At 38.5% G+C, this 19,654-nt stretch overlaps 1 protein-coding gene across 3 annotated transcripts in view; it reads right to left on the bottom strand.

Moving 5' to 3' along the window:
- Positions 1 to 7,196: 7,196 nt before the first annotated feature.
- tum (tumbleweed) overlaps positions 7,197 to 19,654 on the bottom strand; it is a 273,272-nt gene continuing 260,814 nt past the window's right edge. For all 3 annotated transcript variants that reach the window (XM_067146475.2, XM_067146474.2, XM_067146473.2), the window contains exon 13: positions 7,197 to 7,507. In XM_067146475.2, the coding sequence (XP_067002576.2) occupies positions 7,456 to 7,507 (52 nt within the window). In that variant the 3' untranslated portion in view covers positions 7,197 to 7,455. The remainder of the gene's footprint in view (positions 7,508 to 19,654) is intronic.

Here is a 19,654-nt window from a genome sequence, read left to right as displayed (position 1 = left end):
CCCCATCAGTTAGTCGAAAAATTTAAGAAACAAGATTTCCACTTCTGTAGGTGCTAACGATCTTGAGGTTTACTCAGCCTACACCAAAAATGAGTACTAGGTTAATTCCTGGGGGCAAAGGCGGGGGGCGTAGAGCTAACGATTCTACCCCATCAAGTGCCGAGGTTGCGGATAATGGAAGCCTTTACCTTCCACCCCTCCAACGGCCTTCGTGGCCTGTACAGAGATGACTTTGCTTTGCATCGACTTTGCTTTGTCATCTCTTGTGAAACGAACATGATTTACAAACAGATAAGAGCCGTTGCCACAAGAGGCAAGACTGGGAAAGTAGCACGAAAATGAGAAATAGCCATAAATTCTTGATCTTTACAGGATAAATTACACCTTCGGGGAGCAAGCCGCTAGATGCAGGAAGGTTCCATTTTGCTTGCCAGTTTTCACTGATATTGCTGAAATGCTATAAAATTCAGTAAGACTGAAGCATAAGCATGTTTATGCTTATATTTTGCATTCCATTCAGAAGTTAAAAATTAATTCTATGCAGAGTGATACAGTGAACAGTAGCGAATATTTGTCGTGTGATAGCCTACATGTCAATTAGGAACATTATCTTGTGAAGATGACCAGCATGGTGCACGTTTGTCTTATGTTACCCCAGTTATAGATACTAAAAAAGTATGTTAAACTCACACGTTTGAATTTCGACTCGAGCCGATCGAAGTGTCGCTGCATTCAAGATGACAGTCAAAGTCATTCTCTCTTACATGGCCGAGTTTAACCTCCATATAAATAATTCATGGTCTGAAATATAACTCTTCCGCTGACATCTGTTCTAGAAAGTGTGATTTGCAATAATGCATTGATACTTTTATGGGCCTCAATGCAAATTCTTTTATATTTGTTGCCTGGTGTTTTACACACCTTAATACACTATTATTTAATAAGCCCCAGTGGAGAAGATTTTCAAATTTGTTCTCTCGTCTTTTTCACGCCTTTTAATACACTCATTTAGTCTTTAGAAACAGTAGATAGGCCATAGCTTTCACTGTACCCATGATATAATATGTTCACATGTCTGAAAAATGTATCAATTGTTTACATATCCGTGTTGGATAGTTTTTATTCACATATTCAATAGTACGTTTTCTCGCTCAACACAGTCTCTTTCCTTGCCACCTGCAGAAACGATACTTTTGCTGTACATATCCCTTACATCTCAATTCTATTTTAAAATATATATACAGTGAAACCTCATTAGTGCGTTCCTCATTTACACATTTTCCCACTTCGCACATCGTAAATTTGAAGTCCCGATTCTCATCATATTAACTCTATATAAAAATACCTCACACATCGCGTCACAAATTTTTGCTATTACCGCTTAGTATGATGATATTTTTCCTAGCCCTGAAAATGTTGTCAACCCTTATTAAAGAAACGTGACTTCCAACTTAAGACACATCGCCACAGTTGCTTGATTAAGGGAAAAGACCTTAAATTCTGGGAGCAAGCTGTTAGCCTCAGGAATGTTCAGCTTTGCTTGCCAGTTAGCAGCAAGATTGTTGAATAATGTAGTGAGCCTATTTGTGCTTGTATTTCACATTCCCTTTAAACGCCAGAAATTTATTTTGTATTGAGTGGTACAGTGAAGTATAGGGAATATTTGTCGCATGATACAGTAGCCTGTATCTGGTTTAGGAACATAATTGTGTTAAATTGATTAGTGTGGTGCATATGTATCTTGAGATAGCCTAGTTATTGATAAGGAATAGGTAGTGAAATTCCTTACTAACAAAGACAAAAGTAAAATCTGTTAGAAAGTAGAGTGGCATCCCCATCAAAAAGGATATAATAGGGTTCACATCTTAAAGCACGCGAAGGTCACAAATGTTAAACTTGCACCTTTGAGTTTCCACTATCACTTGAGATGGTTGAAGTTTATTCAAAATGGCACCCAAAGTCATTCCTCCTGGTCGCGCATGGTCGAGTGTAACCTCCAATTCATTATCTAAGAGTATGACCATAAAATAATGTTTAATAACCCACTGCTCCCAAAATAAAAGGCTTCTACTAACATTTGTTTTAGAAAGAGTGTGATCTGCAATACTACTTCGATATTTTTACTGCCCCTTGTGGGCATTTTCATATTTGTTTGGTGGTTTCCAGGCCTTTCAGTGCACTTGTTATTTTATAAGTGCCCCAGTGGATAAGGATATTTGTTCTCTCGTGTTTTGTCTCACGTTTTCATACTTTCCTCTCGTGTTTATAACTGGTAGATATAGTTTTCACTGCACCGGTACCAGCAAACAGACTGTAAATTGCCCTTATGTCTGAAAAAATCGTAGCTAGTGTTTCCATATCCTTGTTGGATAGCTTTTATTCATATATTCAGCAGTATGTTTTCTCGCTTAACACGTTTTTTTGGTGGTCCCATGCAGAAACGTATTAACGAGGTTTTACTGTACACAAACACACACACATAAAGTCTAGAAAACAGATGGATGGAGACCAGCGACTTACCATGTAAGACGGTATGGAGGATAGAGTAGTCCTACACATAAAAGAAAAATATGGGTCCAAAATTTTTGCCTGTAGCCTTCATCAGTGGAGAATAGAAATAGATGCTGTGTGGGGTGAGGGGAGTGGGGGTACAGACAGTCAAGAGAATGGGAAAAAGAAAGTGTGGTTATCTAATGTTAACGCCAGGTGCTTCACTGGATGCATGCAGCAGTTTATGTCCAATTTTGTAATCTCTAAGGGTGAGAGAGTGGCAAGATGGGGGGTAAATGTTTGAGGACTTCAACTTTGAAACATTCATCAAACATCATTCTGGAAGAGCACCCGGCCTGAACAACAGATAACTGTTCCTTTTTCCATTCTCTTGACTGTCTGTACCCCCACTCCCTCCACTCAGCATCTACTTGCCACCAATGATCATTATTGTTCAATCATCCACTGATGAAGGCTGCAACCAAAAATTTTGGATCGAAGTTGTTCTTAAATGTGTACTCTATCCATGCGGTCTTACATGGTAAATCGCTACTCTCCATCTGTTTCCTACATTATATACCGTATTTTCTTGCATATTTAATGCACTTTTTTGATGAAAAACACAAGCGAAAACTTCAGATGCTAAATTATTCAAGGAATTCAGATATTAAAAACATTATTTACAGTTCATTTACATTTAAAAGATACACCAAATATAATATACACACAATTGGTTGAACTCATTTTCGGTAATCGTCATTTGGCGTAACATTCCGGCGTGAGATTTTTTCTGAAAAGTCAAATAGGGTAGGCCTACATCAAGTTGGACATGTGGGTTTGAAGTACCGACACTGGAAAATATTCTACAATTCATGTAAGTACATAATAATGACATACATGCAAAAAAAAAAAAGAAAACTGTCCAAAATGATAAGGGCCGGGCATCGGAGGAGGGACCCTGCTAGATTTCCCCAAACCGCTCATATCCGATTTTGTACGAGTGGCATATCCATCCACCCTTTTTCTTGGATATGTACGTGGATCCCATGCGGAAATTTTGCTTTAGGCAGAGTTTTTAGTTTTAGAACAACATAAGGTGCAAGATTTCTGCCATAACCTGTTAAAGCAAGCATTGCAGCACATAGTTTTCCCCTTCCGATAGTGCAAAAGATAACAGTTGATGTCCCTTTCTTACAGATTGTTCGACTTCATCACATATGGAAACTGATTGGGCTGTGGCGTCTGACCTGCGGTACTTACTTGGGAGAGCAAATATTCCTTCATTTAATGCTTCTCGCTGACAAAGCAATGAAAATCAATTACTTTTTGGTTGAAATCATTTGGCATTTTTTAGCATAGGCCTAATGTTGTTGTTCGTCAAAGAGAAAGAGAAATTCCATTTCTCTTAATAAAATTAATCATCGAGCCTCGGTTAACCTTCAAATCTGAGACACTGATTCCATGTGCAGCAGCTATTTCTCATCTTTTAAAACACAGCATTTCGTGAGAAATGGCATATCGAACATTGCATAATGAAATCATATCTAACCAAATCCTCCTCAACTTTCAGAAACTTGCCGCTTTTTTGGTTCGCGAAATGCATTGTGAGACTCCTTGGTCGCTTGGCACTTCTCTATCACCGCGGTAGTACACGTTGCATTCGGACACTGATACATGCAGCCCGGCGTAACTGATCGCCGCGAGTTTATATAATTATTACTTGAATTCTTGCTTATTGTGGACTAACAAACAATTCTGAGATCACAGAAAGCGCATGTCCCGCATCTGAAACACCCGTAAAATACGTTTGTACTAGACTGGAATCTAGTCACTTCTGCATTGATTCTCTCACTGAACTAGTGCAGTGGTATTTCCTACTGGCTGATAACAGCATGTTGCCGAGTATTTGGAATGAAATACCTGAGTAATTGACATCTTTATTTCGAAACGCATCCGAAGTTGTGTGATGGATGTGCAAAGAAGTGGGTACGTTACAAGATATTAGAATCATTCCGTATTGACGGTTTTTCCTTTGTAAAGTGAAGTGGGTGCATACATCAAATACGAGAACATTTCTTTTTCTCCACATTGGACCCCAAAAATAATGGGTGCATAAATTACGCAAGGTCATTAATTATGCGAGAAAATATGATACATTTCATTCCTGCTAGCTTTCTCACCAGAGTATGTATGTATAAAATAGTTAACCCTTCCCTTTGAACTAGCACATAAACAGGTCAGTTACAAAGTGATAACCCCCCCACACACACACACACATATACACACGATTAAAATTCAGTACGTTGTAGATAATATCTAAAAAACTTAGTAGTGTAAAACTATCTTGCACATGAAAAAATTGTGTAAACAAACATACTCAGTAGGTTAAAATTAGTTTCTTAATGGGTTAAAGAATACAGGTGAAAACCGTACATGTCATACTGTCTGATAACTAGGGCCCGGATTTTTAGGTTTTAACCTATTTTTTCCCCTCGCTATTTAATTTACAAATTTCAATATATTTGTTCGTTTCACACTTCCTGGAGCAGAATATGTGAATTTCATTGCACCTAAAAAAAACTAAATGAGGGGTTGTCACCTAAAATAACCTAAATAGCTGTTTTACCTTCCTCAAATAAAGAATGTTATTTCCCCATTGAAATGCATTGCAAAATTATTTCCACAAACAGCAGGACAGAGATAGTTCAGGTTACTACCTTAAATGCAGCAAGTCCCATGCTTCCCACTACATGTGACATCTGATGGCTCCTTGATGCACCTGATAGGTCAGGAGGAACGTAAACAGTTTTGCCTCCAGTCGTCCACAGAAAGTACAGCCGGCAGAGTGTGTTGTGAATGGTTCTTGCAATATTTTCCAACCGTAATTGTTGTATAGTGAAACAATGCCTAAATTGCCCTTATTGAGAAAATGGATTGCTATAGATGGACACTTCAATACGGATGGTCAAGCAGTCTTCTGCCAGGCATGCTCTAAAGAAGGAAGTTTCCCATACCTGACCTAAAACCTGCATTGCAATACCCTAGCTCGCTTGCTGAAGAGTACTAAGAATTTGAATTCTTCATTTCAGGTTAAATGTGAGCAGAAATCCTATCTTGAGCAACATAAATCTGCAGCTGCTCACATGGCTATCGTAGCGAGGAGAAATAAGTACAGCAGCAACAGTAAGCAAACGTTTATTTCTTCCACACTTGGCAGGCCTGAAGATAAGTTCAACTTTTGCCTATGTCTGGCGTTGCTGTCTGCAAATGTCCCATGGAACGTGCTAAGTAACCTGACTATGAAAACATTCTTGGGAGACATTAGTGGCCGCAGTATACCTAATGAACCCACTTTAAGGAAGAATTATTTTTATCCTGTTTTCCAGAAGACATTAAATGAAATAAGAGAAGATATAGGCGATCACTATATTTAGTGTTCTGTCGATAAAACATCTGACGGTTGCAGTCGCTTCATTGCGAATGTGGTAGTAGATAAACTGGATCAAAATGAACCAGGTAAACCTCATCTAATTTTTTTTAAATAAATAGAAGAAACTAACAACAGTACAATAGCCTGCGCAGTGAGGGATGCCTTACGCATATTGCGGGCAGCAGAGAATCAAGATAGTAAGTTTCTTTTGTTAGTGACAGACAGTGTTGCTTACATGTTGAAGACAGGGCAGGTTCTACAGTCCTTCTACCCAAGCATGCTACACGTTACGTGCTTGGCCCACGGCCTGCACCACCTTGCGGAGAAGATTAGAAGCAACTTCAGTGACATGAACAGCGTGGTTTCTTCAGTGAAGAAAGTTTTCCTAAAAGCCCCAACACGTATACAGTTGTTCAAAGAGAAACTACCAGCAACACCTCTTCTACCTGAGCCGATACTTACTACCCACTGGGAAACTTGGCTGTCTGCTGCTATTTACTATGCTGAGCACCTAGAAGGAATTAAAAATCTCATCAATGACTTGGATGAAACAGAAGCTTCCTGCATCGCCAAGGCCAAGAAATCGCTCGAGTGCCCGACCCTCGTCGCTTCCCAACCATATATTAAGACATTTTTCTTTTATACCAGAAGCTATTCTCAAATTGGAAAGTGCAACCTTGCCACTCAAAGATTCCATGGATATCACTGGCAACGTTTCCAGAAGAGAAATACCTGGGCCATTGGGAGTGGCACGTTCTTTGAAGCTGCAGAAGATTCTTCAGCGCAATCCTGGTTTTGAAGATATGAAAGTCATCAATTCAGTATTACAGAGAGAAAAGTATTCAGGAAAATTACCCCCATGACCTGCTGCATTAGCATCTATGTACTACACTCCAATGACGTCATGTTCCGTTGAAAGAACTTTTTCGTCATATAAGAATGTGTACGTGACAACAGGAAATCATTTACGCCAGACAATTTGGGTATGTACGTTGTTATTTACTGCAATGTCAAAAACTGACTCGCAAAGGAAACAGTAAAGTGTATTCCCTGTGTAGTTTTATGAATATGAAAATGTAAACTTTCGTGAAATAAGTACATAAATAAATTTTACAGAACTAAGAAAACAGAAAATTATTGCTGCCTGTATTTATTCTGGAGGCAAAACCTAAAATAACCTATTTTAAGAATACAAGAAACCTAAAGTGAAGGTTTATGCCACCTAATAATCCGGGCCCTACTGATAACAATGTACAAAAAAAGAACTTCTCGAATGTTATTAAAGGGTGAACTTTTTTCTCTAATATGTAATACCACTACAAATGCATGTAACGCCTTTACGTTTCTACCTTATTACAAAGTTACAAAGTGATGAATTAAATATATATACACAGTATATAAAATATACATAATAAAAAATTATGTCCAGGTGAGTATATACAAAAGGTTCACAAAGAGCAATGAATTATTAATGCAGCACAATATAAATGGTACTGGCTTTCCTTCAAAACATTCACACAAATGCAGGTGTTTCCTCATGCTTCTGGATATTTACTGAAGTACTTCTTGTTTCTATTCTTGAAAGATCTGAAAGAAAAAGTATAGGATATGAAATTAGAATTACAGGTTCATTTTAATAGTCTCTGCATTGCTGAAATTTACTAACTAACAGTTCATGGACTAGTCTGCAAATTAGTAGCAGTACATGGAGGGGGAAAAAAAAGATCACAGAATTTATTTTGATTTCAATGGTTAAGGCTTCTAAGATACTGGGTTATCTTATGTGAACAACAAATTGATTTTTAATTTGGCCAAATAAAATTCTCCACTGTTTACCGATTCCATACATATGCAATTTGTTGAAATTTCAATAACCCTAAATGACTTTAAATCATCTTTTAGAAATGGCACCGCATGAACAACATCTGCCATCTCTTCTCTGCCAACCATGTCCATGGAGAACTGTAAAGTTTTTGTGGTTAGAAGTTTGAAATAGATACTAGTGTATACGTTGGTAGCCCCACTACTTCATTTGACCCTAGTGATTTATATGGAGGCTATGAAGTTTATTATTGCACTCTCCTTGGATATTCCAGCTTTGTTTATGTTAACATCACGTCTGGATAATGATGCTCAAAGTTTTATGTAGAAGTGCTCTATTATGCAGATGTGTTGATTCAGTCTTTTGGTATTGTCACTAAATAAAGGCTGGAAGGGTAGAATACATATTTCCTTGTATAAGGAAGTTTGGTAAAAGGAAACCAATTTTAAAAAATAATCACAACGGCGAAGATTAACACAGGTCCATTTATCCTCGCACTCACAATAGTGCGTTTCCTCGCTGGCTCCGGCAATTCTCAGTCCACAGAATTAAACGAACACACAGTACAGCCTACCGTTCTGTCGCCTCCAGTTACACATTCACAGGTTTCTCTGACACCACAACAACAGCACCTTGTTTAGACCTCGGTGGGACACTGGCAACAGCAAACACCTCTGTTGCCCTCAGCCCAGCCACCGAACCCCAACTCACCGAGTGTCACACTGACTCCCCAACGGAGTCCAATTTTGACTGACTGTCCACGACTAGCCTCCCTTTTTAAAGCTCGCATGATTTGATCCAAAAATTTCACTATGTCGCTACAGGCAGAACATATTCCTTGAATCTCCAAGGAACTCACAGGTAAGCCTGCTGCCGAGAACAATATACGAAAAGGCTGGCTCCACCCCACAGGCCAGCAGAAAGATTCCAGGTCGTCTGAGACACCAGCCCCTTCCTGGAAGTACTGAAAGGGACTACCATGCGGCTACCACGTAACAATATGGCAGTTCGTCAGGTAAGAAACTACCAGGACCCGGAAAGCTATGATAGTGATTTGTGATAGCTGATGTGAGCCTTTTATCAGAACTTCTAAGGCAGTCTGCCAAATGTAAGCAGTACGACAGTGATAACTCTATGGAGATAACTGAATAGACATGTAGGAAGGGTTTAACTACTATTAAGTTATCCATTGTTTGTAATGTGTGCAGTGGATCTGCGTCAAAATGACTTCAAATACTGTGTTAATTTTGTATAAGTGTACAGCATGTGTGCTACTGGTGAGGGCAAGGAGGCAGCACAGATTTTCTGTGGTACAATCTTCCAACAAGATTAGTAAGCAAGCCTACATGAAACGGGCGGCTGAAGATGCGAGCGCAAACGAATCATTCACACACATTGCAACAGCATTTCATGGGACATGGCAATGCAGAGGTCATCGTTCCCTCAATGGTGGTGTATTTGCTACCTCTACACATAATGGGAAAGTTATAGATGTGGAGTGCTTATCCGAGTATTGCCGTATTTGCCATGGTAATACAGAAGTATATTTTAAGCATGAGAGTGCTAAGAACTATGATGGCTTCAGTGGTGGAATGGAAAGTGAGGGCGCAGAGAAAATTTTCCAGAGATATAAAATTTATGGTGACACATAATTACTAAGAGTGCCGAGGTCATGTTCAGAAGACAACAGGTGCCAAACTAAGGAAGTTACAGAAAGATATGAATGGAAAACAATTGAAGGGTAGGATGCAAGAACCAGGCAGCTCCACTTTTCGTCAAAATGGACATTACAAACCATTACTCTCATCTTTGTTCCATATTGAAAACAGCTATCTCACTAAGTTTACAAAAGGAGTATTTCATTACCCCACCGATTCAATACAATTAATTCTATGGTTATGTGGTAAAATGAACATAGATTACCAGATTTAAAGAGACATGTTTTGCCCTTATTTTATTGGGCATCATCAGCCTTATTTAATCTTAAAACAAGCTTTGGTTTGAGGACATTATTACTTACAGAATTGAACTGTTAATTTCTTAAAAGTTTGTCGCTGTAAGACCTATCTGTGTCAGTGCAACGTTAAGCAATTTTAAAAAACTCTTAAAAGTATTGACACTGTGGAATAGTTATTATACAAAATAAAGATATTGAGACATAACATATACAACACATGCTAAAATGACTTTAAACAAGTTAATGATCTACAACCTCAAGAGGTCCATATTTTCATAAGACTGTCAAATAAACCCGTCAAATATTATAATAAATTTGTTTCAGGAATGCAACAAGGCAGTACCCTTTCACCCTTACTTTTTATCACTGTCATGGATGAAGTCATGATAGAAATTAAGCAGAAGATAAATATGGACATCAATGCATTTGCAGATGATGTAGTAATTTGGGGAAATACAGAGAAGGAAGTCCAAGAGAGGCTGAACACCTGGAATGAACATTTGAAAGCACACAGATTAACAATAAATAAATCAAAAACTGTTACTATGTCTGTCAGCAGGCAGAAGAAGAAAGGAAAAATAATGCTGGTAAACAGCTGGAAACAGTAGACCAATATAAATATCTTGGGTGCATCATTTCAAGTGATAACAGAATACAGCATGAGATTAACAACCGCATTCAAAAATCAGCTCAGTTTTACCATCAAGTTCAGAACCTCCTCTGGAACGAACAAGTTCCCTTAAGATCAAAGCAGATTCTATTCCAATCATACTTCACCCCCATAATAACATATGGCCTAGAAACCTGCACAACAACCCAACAAGTGGATAGCAAACTACAAGCCACAGAAATGAAGTTCCTACGAACTATGGTACAGAAGACAAAAAGGCACAGGGTAAGGAATCAAAGAATAAGGGAGGAAGCTGGTGTGTACCCATCCCTGAATGAAAAAGTGACAAGAGCCCGTTTGAAATGGTTTGGCCATGTCAAACGAACGGACGATGGAAGGACAGCAAAACAATGGCTACACACAGTCGTGGCCAGAAAACGACCGGTAGGAAGACCTAGGAAGAGATGGCTGGACCAAGTGAAAGAGAACATAGGAACAAGAGAAGTCAGCTGGGATGTTGTCTTGAGAGAAGAGTGGTACATGGACAAACAGAAGTGGAGAGCGCTCGTAAACCACACCCGGGCAACTGGAGTGGAAAACTGATGATGATGATGATGATGATGATGATGATGATGATGATGATGATGAGTGACTTTAACCAACATAGAAATGTCTTCTTGGTTTAGTCATCTCACGATGATTTTTATTTACTCAACATAAGATAATTTTAGCCCGTTTGCCTTCTTTCTGGCCAAGTATTTTTAGCTCCTGTGTTTTTCATAAAGACAGAATTCAGAATTCAGCCTCAGCTTTTGCACTTTGTCATGCCATTCTTGTCTACTGAAGTCTTGGGTTCGAGAATCTGATCCCCAAGCGATGCATATGTTCAAACTTTTTACAAAGACGATCCATCTCAGTGTTGGGCATGTGTTATTTTAAGAATTAATACGACACAACATTCTTTTCTTTTTAGACGAACATTTCAAATTGTTTAAAGTAATTTTAGCATGTGTTATATATGTTATGTCTCAATATCTTTATTCTGTATAATAACTATTCCACAGTGTCAATACTTTTACGAAATCAACAGTTCAATTTTATAAATAATAATGTCCTCAAACCAAAGCTTGTTTTAAGATTAAATAAGGCTGATGATGCTCAATAAAAGAAGGGCGAGGCATGTCCCTTTAAATCTGGTAATTTCTATGTTCATTTAATCACATAACCGTGGAATTTAATTGTATTGAATAGGTGAGGTAATGAAATACTCTGTTTGTAAACTTAGTGAAAATGGACATTTTTTGTATATATTGAATGTAAACAAATAGGCGCACATTTCTATGCAAAAACCATGCAGCTCCAATGACTTCCAGTGGTGATACAAAGAAAAAGAGCCACATGGAGATAGCATTCATCATAATTTTAAAGCAAGAACAAGGCAGCTCTAGGAGTCACCTGGTTCTTCTATCGATTTTAGTTTAGTGCATCTTCACTGGTGCTGCTACTGTTCAGTAACAATGTTTTCTGACTTCATGGCTATTCGTTAGTTATTACTGCTATTGTTTCTGTGTATATATTTTGTTTTAACAGTATTTTAGTATATTAACAATACAAACATGAGTGATATATAGTCACCGCGTGAAAGTTTAAGTGATGATTATGTTCCTGACAGCGATGACATATTCAGATACAGACGATTCTAGAAGTGAGTTATGCATGGTGATGACAACATCCCAATCTCTGTCCCAAATTAATCTAGTGATATTCCATTGCATGTTGCAGGTATGACAAAAGATAAACGTAAAATTTGCCAACCTCAGAACTGGAAGCGAAATATGAACAAATTAAAACGTGCGAAAGGGGAAACTTACGTAAGTACATCAAACAAGACAGTAGCAGCTAGATTAACAGGTCCACCGTGTAAGTGTATTCATAAATGCTTTAATAAATTTAATACAGAAGAAAAATCAAGACATCCCTTCAAAGAACTGGCCAATAAAGAAAAGCAAGACTGTTATCTTAGTGGCCTCATATCCATAAAGCATGTGCAGCGATGCCATGTAAAATCTGGTGGTGGAATTCCAAGGACACGTATGTACCTATATAAAATCAGGGATGGAGCAAATGAACATAGTCTGCAAACGGGCATTTGTACCTCTGCATGGTATTACCTGCAGTAGAGTGGAAAGAATTTCTAAATTCTTGACTGACAATGTTACCGTGCCAAAAGATAAGAGGTCGCCATGACAATAGAGCTGATAAATTGTCAGAAGAGTGTAATGAAATTATAAAGAAGCACACAATGAGCTTTCCACGCCGTTCATCACATTATGGCCGAAATGATAAAATAGATACTACCTCACTTCAGAATTGAGTATCAGCAAGATGTACCACTTGTTTATTGATAAGTATCAAAACTATTCAAATGACACAGTGGAACCTAATCCTTCAACCAGCAAGAATGCTGAAGAGTGTTTCATAAAATCAGTAGTATCATATGACAGCTACAAGGAAGATTTTCTTGAAAAATTTTAATACGAGTTTTGGATGTTCTAGAACAGACACCTGCCAGAGATGTGATGAAATAGAGAATTTATTGAAAGTGGCATCCTGTGAAGAAGAAAAAAGGGACTTGATAAGGCAGAGTGAATTACATGAGGCTACACCAGACTACTCATACAGTGATTTGAAGGAAAAAACACAGCTTGCCAAATTGACGTAACTGTAGATACTTTGGCTTTTGATTTTCAACAAAATTTTTGACTACCTATGGTACCCTCTCAAGATGTATTTTACAAACAGCAGCTATGGCTATATTCATTCTGTATACATTCTGAAAAAAGAAGAGGAAAAAGGAAAGTTATTTTTACCTATTTGACGAAATGTCTGGAGGAAGGCACCTAACAAAGTTGTATCCTGTCTTCATGATTTCTTGAAGAGCACTCTTACTCCTGGAGTGAAAACACTATCTCTTTTGCGATAACTGCGGTGCCCAAAACAAGAATCATATATTCATTCAGTTCTGCTCTACTCTAGTGTATCATAGACATGTAGGCTACTAAAGTAATACAACGCTTTCCAGAGCCTGGTCACAGCTTTCTTCCATGTGACCGAAGCTTCGGAATAGTAGAAAAAGAAAAACTGAAGAGAGAAAGACTGTATGTCCCTAATGACAACGTGAACTTCATAAAAGGGTCAAGCTCAATACTTGTTGTCAAACAAATTGAGAGAGACAGCTTTCTAGACTATAAAGGTACTTTTCAATAATCCTTCAAGAAGAATGTTAATGGTGTAGGTCAAGAGAAGTTCTCTATTTGAAAATATTGGCTGTTTATTCATAGTGAAGAATTTTGTGGAACTGTTAAATGTTCAACTAATGCATCAGGCTTTTCTCTACAAGAGTTTCCTCTCTTGAAAAAGAATAGTACTCCAAGGTTTCCTCACGCAAGCCAGAAACTGTATCCAGAAGTCCTGCATATCAAAGAAGCAAAATTTTGGGATGTAATGGTACTAGCCGAACGTTATGTACCTCCCACTGACAAGTGGTATTAAAACAATATAACCAGCCAATCAAGAGAAAATAATGTGAACACCTCATCTGGAAGCGAATAACATCAACTGTCATACTGTAACAGTAGATACACTTAATATTCAAGGTTCTTAAAATTTCTGTGACTTTTTATGAAGTGTTTTCATATTGAAATATTAATAATAATGTTATTTGCTTTACGTCCCACTAACTTCTCTTTTACGGTTTTCGGAGACGCCGAAGTGCTGGAATTTATTCCCGCAGGAGTTCTTTTACGTGCCAGTAAATCTACCGACACGGGGCTGATGTATTTGAGCACCTTCAAATACCACCGGACTGAGCCAGGATCGAACCTGCCAAGTTGGGGTCAGAAGGCCAGCGCTTTAACCGTCTGAGCCATTCAGCCCGGCAAAATATTGAAATATTTTAATTTATTTTGCAAAAAATACAGTTTTTGGTAAGTAAAAACACAGAAATCATTGAATTAAACATTTTCTATGCAAGAAACAGGTGGCTCCAAAATTAATTTATTGCTCTAAGAGACAAGAAAATTGTAAATTCTGCTACAATATAGACTGAATGTATCAAGGTCATAATTAACGTACTGACAGAAGTAATTATTTATACCATCATTCATAATTACGTTACACAGTTTTTCTTAGCTCCTGAAAAATTAGCAAAAATGGAGCTGCCTCGTTCTTGCATCCAACCCTTCAATTTTCAGATGGAAAGTCACTGTCAGGACATGGGAGGTTAACTGATGGGAAAATGTATCTTCAGAATTATTATGGCCTAGCAATCAGGAAAAGAGCACCACTGACAGACGTACAAGACATGAGAAAAGCAGTGTTGGACATGTTTGTCCCTAAGAGATCCACAGATGACTAACCAATTCATGAACTCTGTTCAAAGGAGAGTTACTCTTGGGTAACTACCATAAAGCACTGGTATCGTGTGAGACCTATATCCATAAAAATTCTATTCCTTAAGCAGTGATGCTGGCTATAAAACCAATTTATAGAGACCTGAATGATGAAAATCTCTTAGACTAAATTCCAATGAGAGCGCTTTTGGGAAAGAGTACCCACTCACACTGCTACAACAATTAAACAACCATAAATGTGCCACTCACAGTATAATGGCTTAGTGAACTGCGCATTTAAGGCCCCTATGTCAAAGTCAGACCTCAATAAAGAGCTCGACATCGTACGTAATATCGCTTACCATAATGGTTACAACAGAACCTTTGTAGAACGTATAATTAACAAATTTAAACACCGCCCAAAATCAAATTTAATTCAAGATAAAACCAAATCTAAAATTTTTGAACATTCGCCTTTAATTATAAATATACATAGGGTCATGAATATATTTAAGAAGCAGAATGTTAACATCTCCTTAGAACGAAAAATAGAAATACGGACATTTTACATAACTCTAATTTAATTAATGTTTCTAATCTTTTGAAAAATTGGGAGTATACAGATTCCGCTGCAATGACTGCAGCAGCACAGATATTGGACAAACTGGATGGTAGTTTAAAATCAGATACATGGAACATGTGAATGCAATTACATATAAAAGATTCTCTCCAGTAGGCCAACATGTACATGACTGCTAACATAAATTTTATGGTATGGATCAAGACATGGATTTCATCGAAATATTAAACAAGGGCCCTTTACTAGACATAACCGAAAATTGCTATATTCAGCTCTATCAATATTTTAATCCTAATCTAAATCGTGGGCGGCTACACCCAGCGTCTGATCTCCATGTTAGGAGCGGCTGTATTCATACAGGTTAAGGCAACGAGTTTGATAGTAGGTAGAGACCCTCCTTGGAGGCAGCTCTACCCAGGGAGTGGCGCCCCTGCCTATGCGAGTCCCAGAGCACGCTGACCCGGTGTGTAGTATCTGGTAAGGGTCCCAGCTCAGGGTTACGAGTGAAGACCTCAACGACATCAACGGCGGAGAGGATGGCCTTTGGTACGGCGGAGATGTTGGAAGAGGCAGCCCTGTACTTGGGGATTAATACGAGTACAATACACAAAGGGCACGACGGTTCCACATGTTAGTGGCGGTACCCCGACAGCGTCTGTTCCCCATGTTAGGGGCGGCTGAATCACAACTCACCAACACGTCTGGCAAGCGTGGTGTTTTATTGCCGAACACCTTCCATAAACTCCTATGACTTCGAATTTTCAAACGAAACTACCCCAGGTGAGTAGAGTGAAAGACTCAGAATCTCACACTGACAATACGTCAGTCTGCCTCAAGGATTCTGGGGGAGGCAAAAATTCGAAAAGAACGACTAAAAAAGTAAGAATAGCCACATACAACATAAGAACTATGAGACTAGCTGAAGACCTTGAAAGGCTAGAACAAGAACTGCATGACATAAAATGGGATATTCTGGGTATTTGCCTTCAAGGAGAAAAAGCTGAGACCCTTCCATCAGGTCATGTCATCTTACGTAATAACGGGGATGCTTCTACACATGGGGTTGCTATTCTTGTCAATAAAAATATCAAAGAATTCATACACAAGATGATTTGTGTCTCTTTCAGAGTGATATATATCGTCCTCAAATTGAATAGTAAATTCTCCATACAAGTCATACATGTCTATGCTCCAACGAGTACTTCTGACGAAGAGGCAGTGGAACAGCTGTATGAAGATATCACCAAAGCGAAAAATTCAGAAAAGACACAACTCTGTATCATCACTGGAGACTTCAATGCAAAAGTGGGTCAAAAGGAAATCGGAGACCCAGAGAACATTGGTATATATGGACTAGGCGATCGAAACGAAAGAGGAGAAAGATTGCTAGAATATCTCACAGCCGAAAATCTCTATTGCATGAATACTTTCTTTAAAAAGCCCATCCAACGAAAATGGACATGGAAGAGCCCCGATGGACAAACCAAGAATGAGATAGATTTTATCCTGACCAACAAGAAGAAATATTGTACAGATGTTACTGTTCTCAATAGATTTGATACAGGAAGCGACCATAGGCTAGTTCGAGCAACCTTTACATTTGACCTCAAACTTGAACGGTCCAAAATGACAAGGGGGTACACTTTTCCAAGAGTAGAGGACTTAGAAACACATCAATCATCATTTCAACAAGCTCTTACCAAAAAACTTAACCCAACAGAAGATTTGAAATACTTGGACGTGAACGAACTTAATGAGAAAATTACAGTCAGTATTCAAAATGCAGCAAAGGAGATCCCATTGAAGAAAACTAATAAGAAGAGCCGACTTTCACTCAATACCATGCAGCTCATTAAAGACAGGAAGACAATGGACAGGGATACAGCAGAATACAAAAATCTTAACAAGACCATTCGCAAGGAAATACGAAAAGATCTAAGGAAATTTAATAATAACATGATCATACAGACAATTGAAGAAAATAAAAACATGAAGATTTTAAAGAACAGCATGTCTACAGGAAGACCAAAAATTACAAAACTTAAGAACCAAAATGGAGAAATAGTCACAGATAGGCAAAAGATTACTGAAGTTATTAGAGATTTCTACTACAAGCTGTATACATCAACCATTAATAAACCATCCAGTGATGAACAACTAGCCCAGAATTATACACATGAAGTAACACCGGAAGTAACCACGGCTGAGATTGAAAGTGCTCTTAAACAACTAAGGAATAAAAAATCCCCTGGGGAGGATAAAATAACGAATGAAATGCTGAAATTAGGTGGAAGAGATCTGCTAGAAGCCGTGAGAATACTCATGAACAAGTGTATTAACTCTGGAAGAATACCAGAAAATTGGAAAAATGCTGAAGTGATACTTCTCTTCAAGAAAGGTGATAAGGAAAATTTAGAGAACTATCGTCCTGTGAGTTTGTTATCACACCTTTATAAGCTCCTGACTAAAATTGTAACCAACCGCCTCACAAGAGAACTGGATTTTTATCAACCTGCCGAGCAAGCGGGATTTCGTAAAGGCTTCTCAACTGTTGAACACATCCAGACTATTCGTCTTCTTCTGGAGAAAACCACTGAGTACAACATCAAGATTCATCTGGCCTTCATTGATTATAAAAAAGCTTTTGACTCAGTGGAGATCTGGGCAATCATGAAGGCACTTCAAAATGCCATGATAAACTCAAGGTATATAAAGCTTCTGGAAAACATTTATGATCAAGCAACAATGGTAGTCAGAGTGGACAAAGACCTCATCACCAATAAAATCCCAGTTGGCAAAGGAGTTCGACAAGGTGACACAATCTCTCCAAAGCTGTTTACCCTTGCCTTGGAAGATGTATTCAAAACCCTTCATTGGGATAATAAAGGAATAAAAATCAACGGGGTATATTTGAACCACCTGCGTTTTGCCGATGACATTGTGCTCATAAGTGAAAATCTAGATGAGCTAGAAAGCATGATCCAAGAATTAAAAACTGCTTCTGCTAAGATTGGTTTGGAAATTAACATTAATAAAACGAAAATACTAAGCCCAGAGAGTCGACCACTTAAAATGGGAAACCAATATATAGAAGCTGTCAATGAGTACATCTATCTTGGACACAAGATAAAACTTGGAAAAGACAACCAACGTGCAGAAATTCCTCGCAGAATAGGTATGAGTTGGACTGCATTCCGAAAACTAAGATTCATCCTCACTAACAAGGATATTCCAATTAACCTGAAGACCAAGGTTTATAATACGTGCGTGCTGCCAGTTACAACTTACGGTCTGGAAACGATGACTCTGACGAAGGAAAGTGCTCGCAAGCTTCAGCGAACACAATGAGCCATGGAGCGACAGATGCTAGGGATCAGCCTTAGGGATAAGATCCGTTCAGAGGACATCAGGAGAAGAACTAATGTAACAGACATCCTAGAGATAGTAGCAAAACTAAAATGGCAATGGGTAGGACACGTAGCTCGACAAGACTACAACAGGTGGACCTCTAGGATTGTTCACTGGAGACCATGGGGACACAAGAGAGGCATTGGAATACCCCTGAAGAGATGGCTCGACGACATAAAGCTGTTGGCTGGAACACGCTGGTTCCAAGTGGCTCAAGACCGAAGACGATGGAAGCACATGGAAGAGGCCTATATCCAGCAGTGGATTGAAATAGGCTAGAAAAGAAGAAGAAGAAAAAGAATTAAATCTCAACGATATATTAAAAAAAAAAAAAAAACCGAAAATTCTGTTTGACATCCTTATTGCAGTATTAAACAATATTAAATTACCTACAAACCGATCCATTTTTCAGACAGGACATAACACACTTGCATGTTATTCCTACCGCCCCCCACACCCACCTGATCGTATGCCCTCCGTTACCCCGTCCCCCCCTCCTCCAACACAATACACCTGGCCCCTTCTCTCCCTCTCCACAGTATTGCTGCGCGTATGATTAGCTGGTTAGTTCCTCATCAACTCTACAACTAACAACTCGTCACCTGAGGTGAATCTTCTACTTAAAACTTTGTTGCCCCATTTCTCTACTTCCAACTTTAACTCAAGAATATTTTATCTTATAGGTTCCATCTTGGATCGAGAACCATTTATTTTAACATCTGTTAAATCAGCTGTTGCTACAAGATCCACTCTTCCAGCCATGCTTCTACACTACATTAACGAAGTTTGAACTCAGTGCCGTACATAATGGACGCAAGTTGATCTTTCTTGAGGAACAACATTCAAAAAGAACTCTCTGTTGCTTCTATACATACCATTACAAATGAATCATGGCTACAACATTCATGTGCTATATATAACTGATGGAAGTTGATCTCTAATGACGTTCAAAGTCCAAAAAGGAAC

The sequence above is a fragment of the Anabrus simplex genome, chromosome 4 (genome assembly GCF_040414725.1).
Source record: "Anabrus simplex isolate iqAnaSimp1 chromosome 4, ASM4041472v1, whole genome shotgun sequence".
In the NCBI taxonomy this organism is placed as follows: Eukaryota; Metazoa; Arthropoda; class Insecta; order Orthoptera; family Tettigoniidae; genus Anabrus; species Anabrus simplex.
Note: the sequence above shows the minus strand (reverse complement) of the source record. Positions and strands in the feature narration are given on the sequence as shown.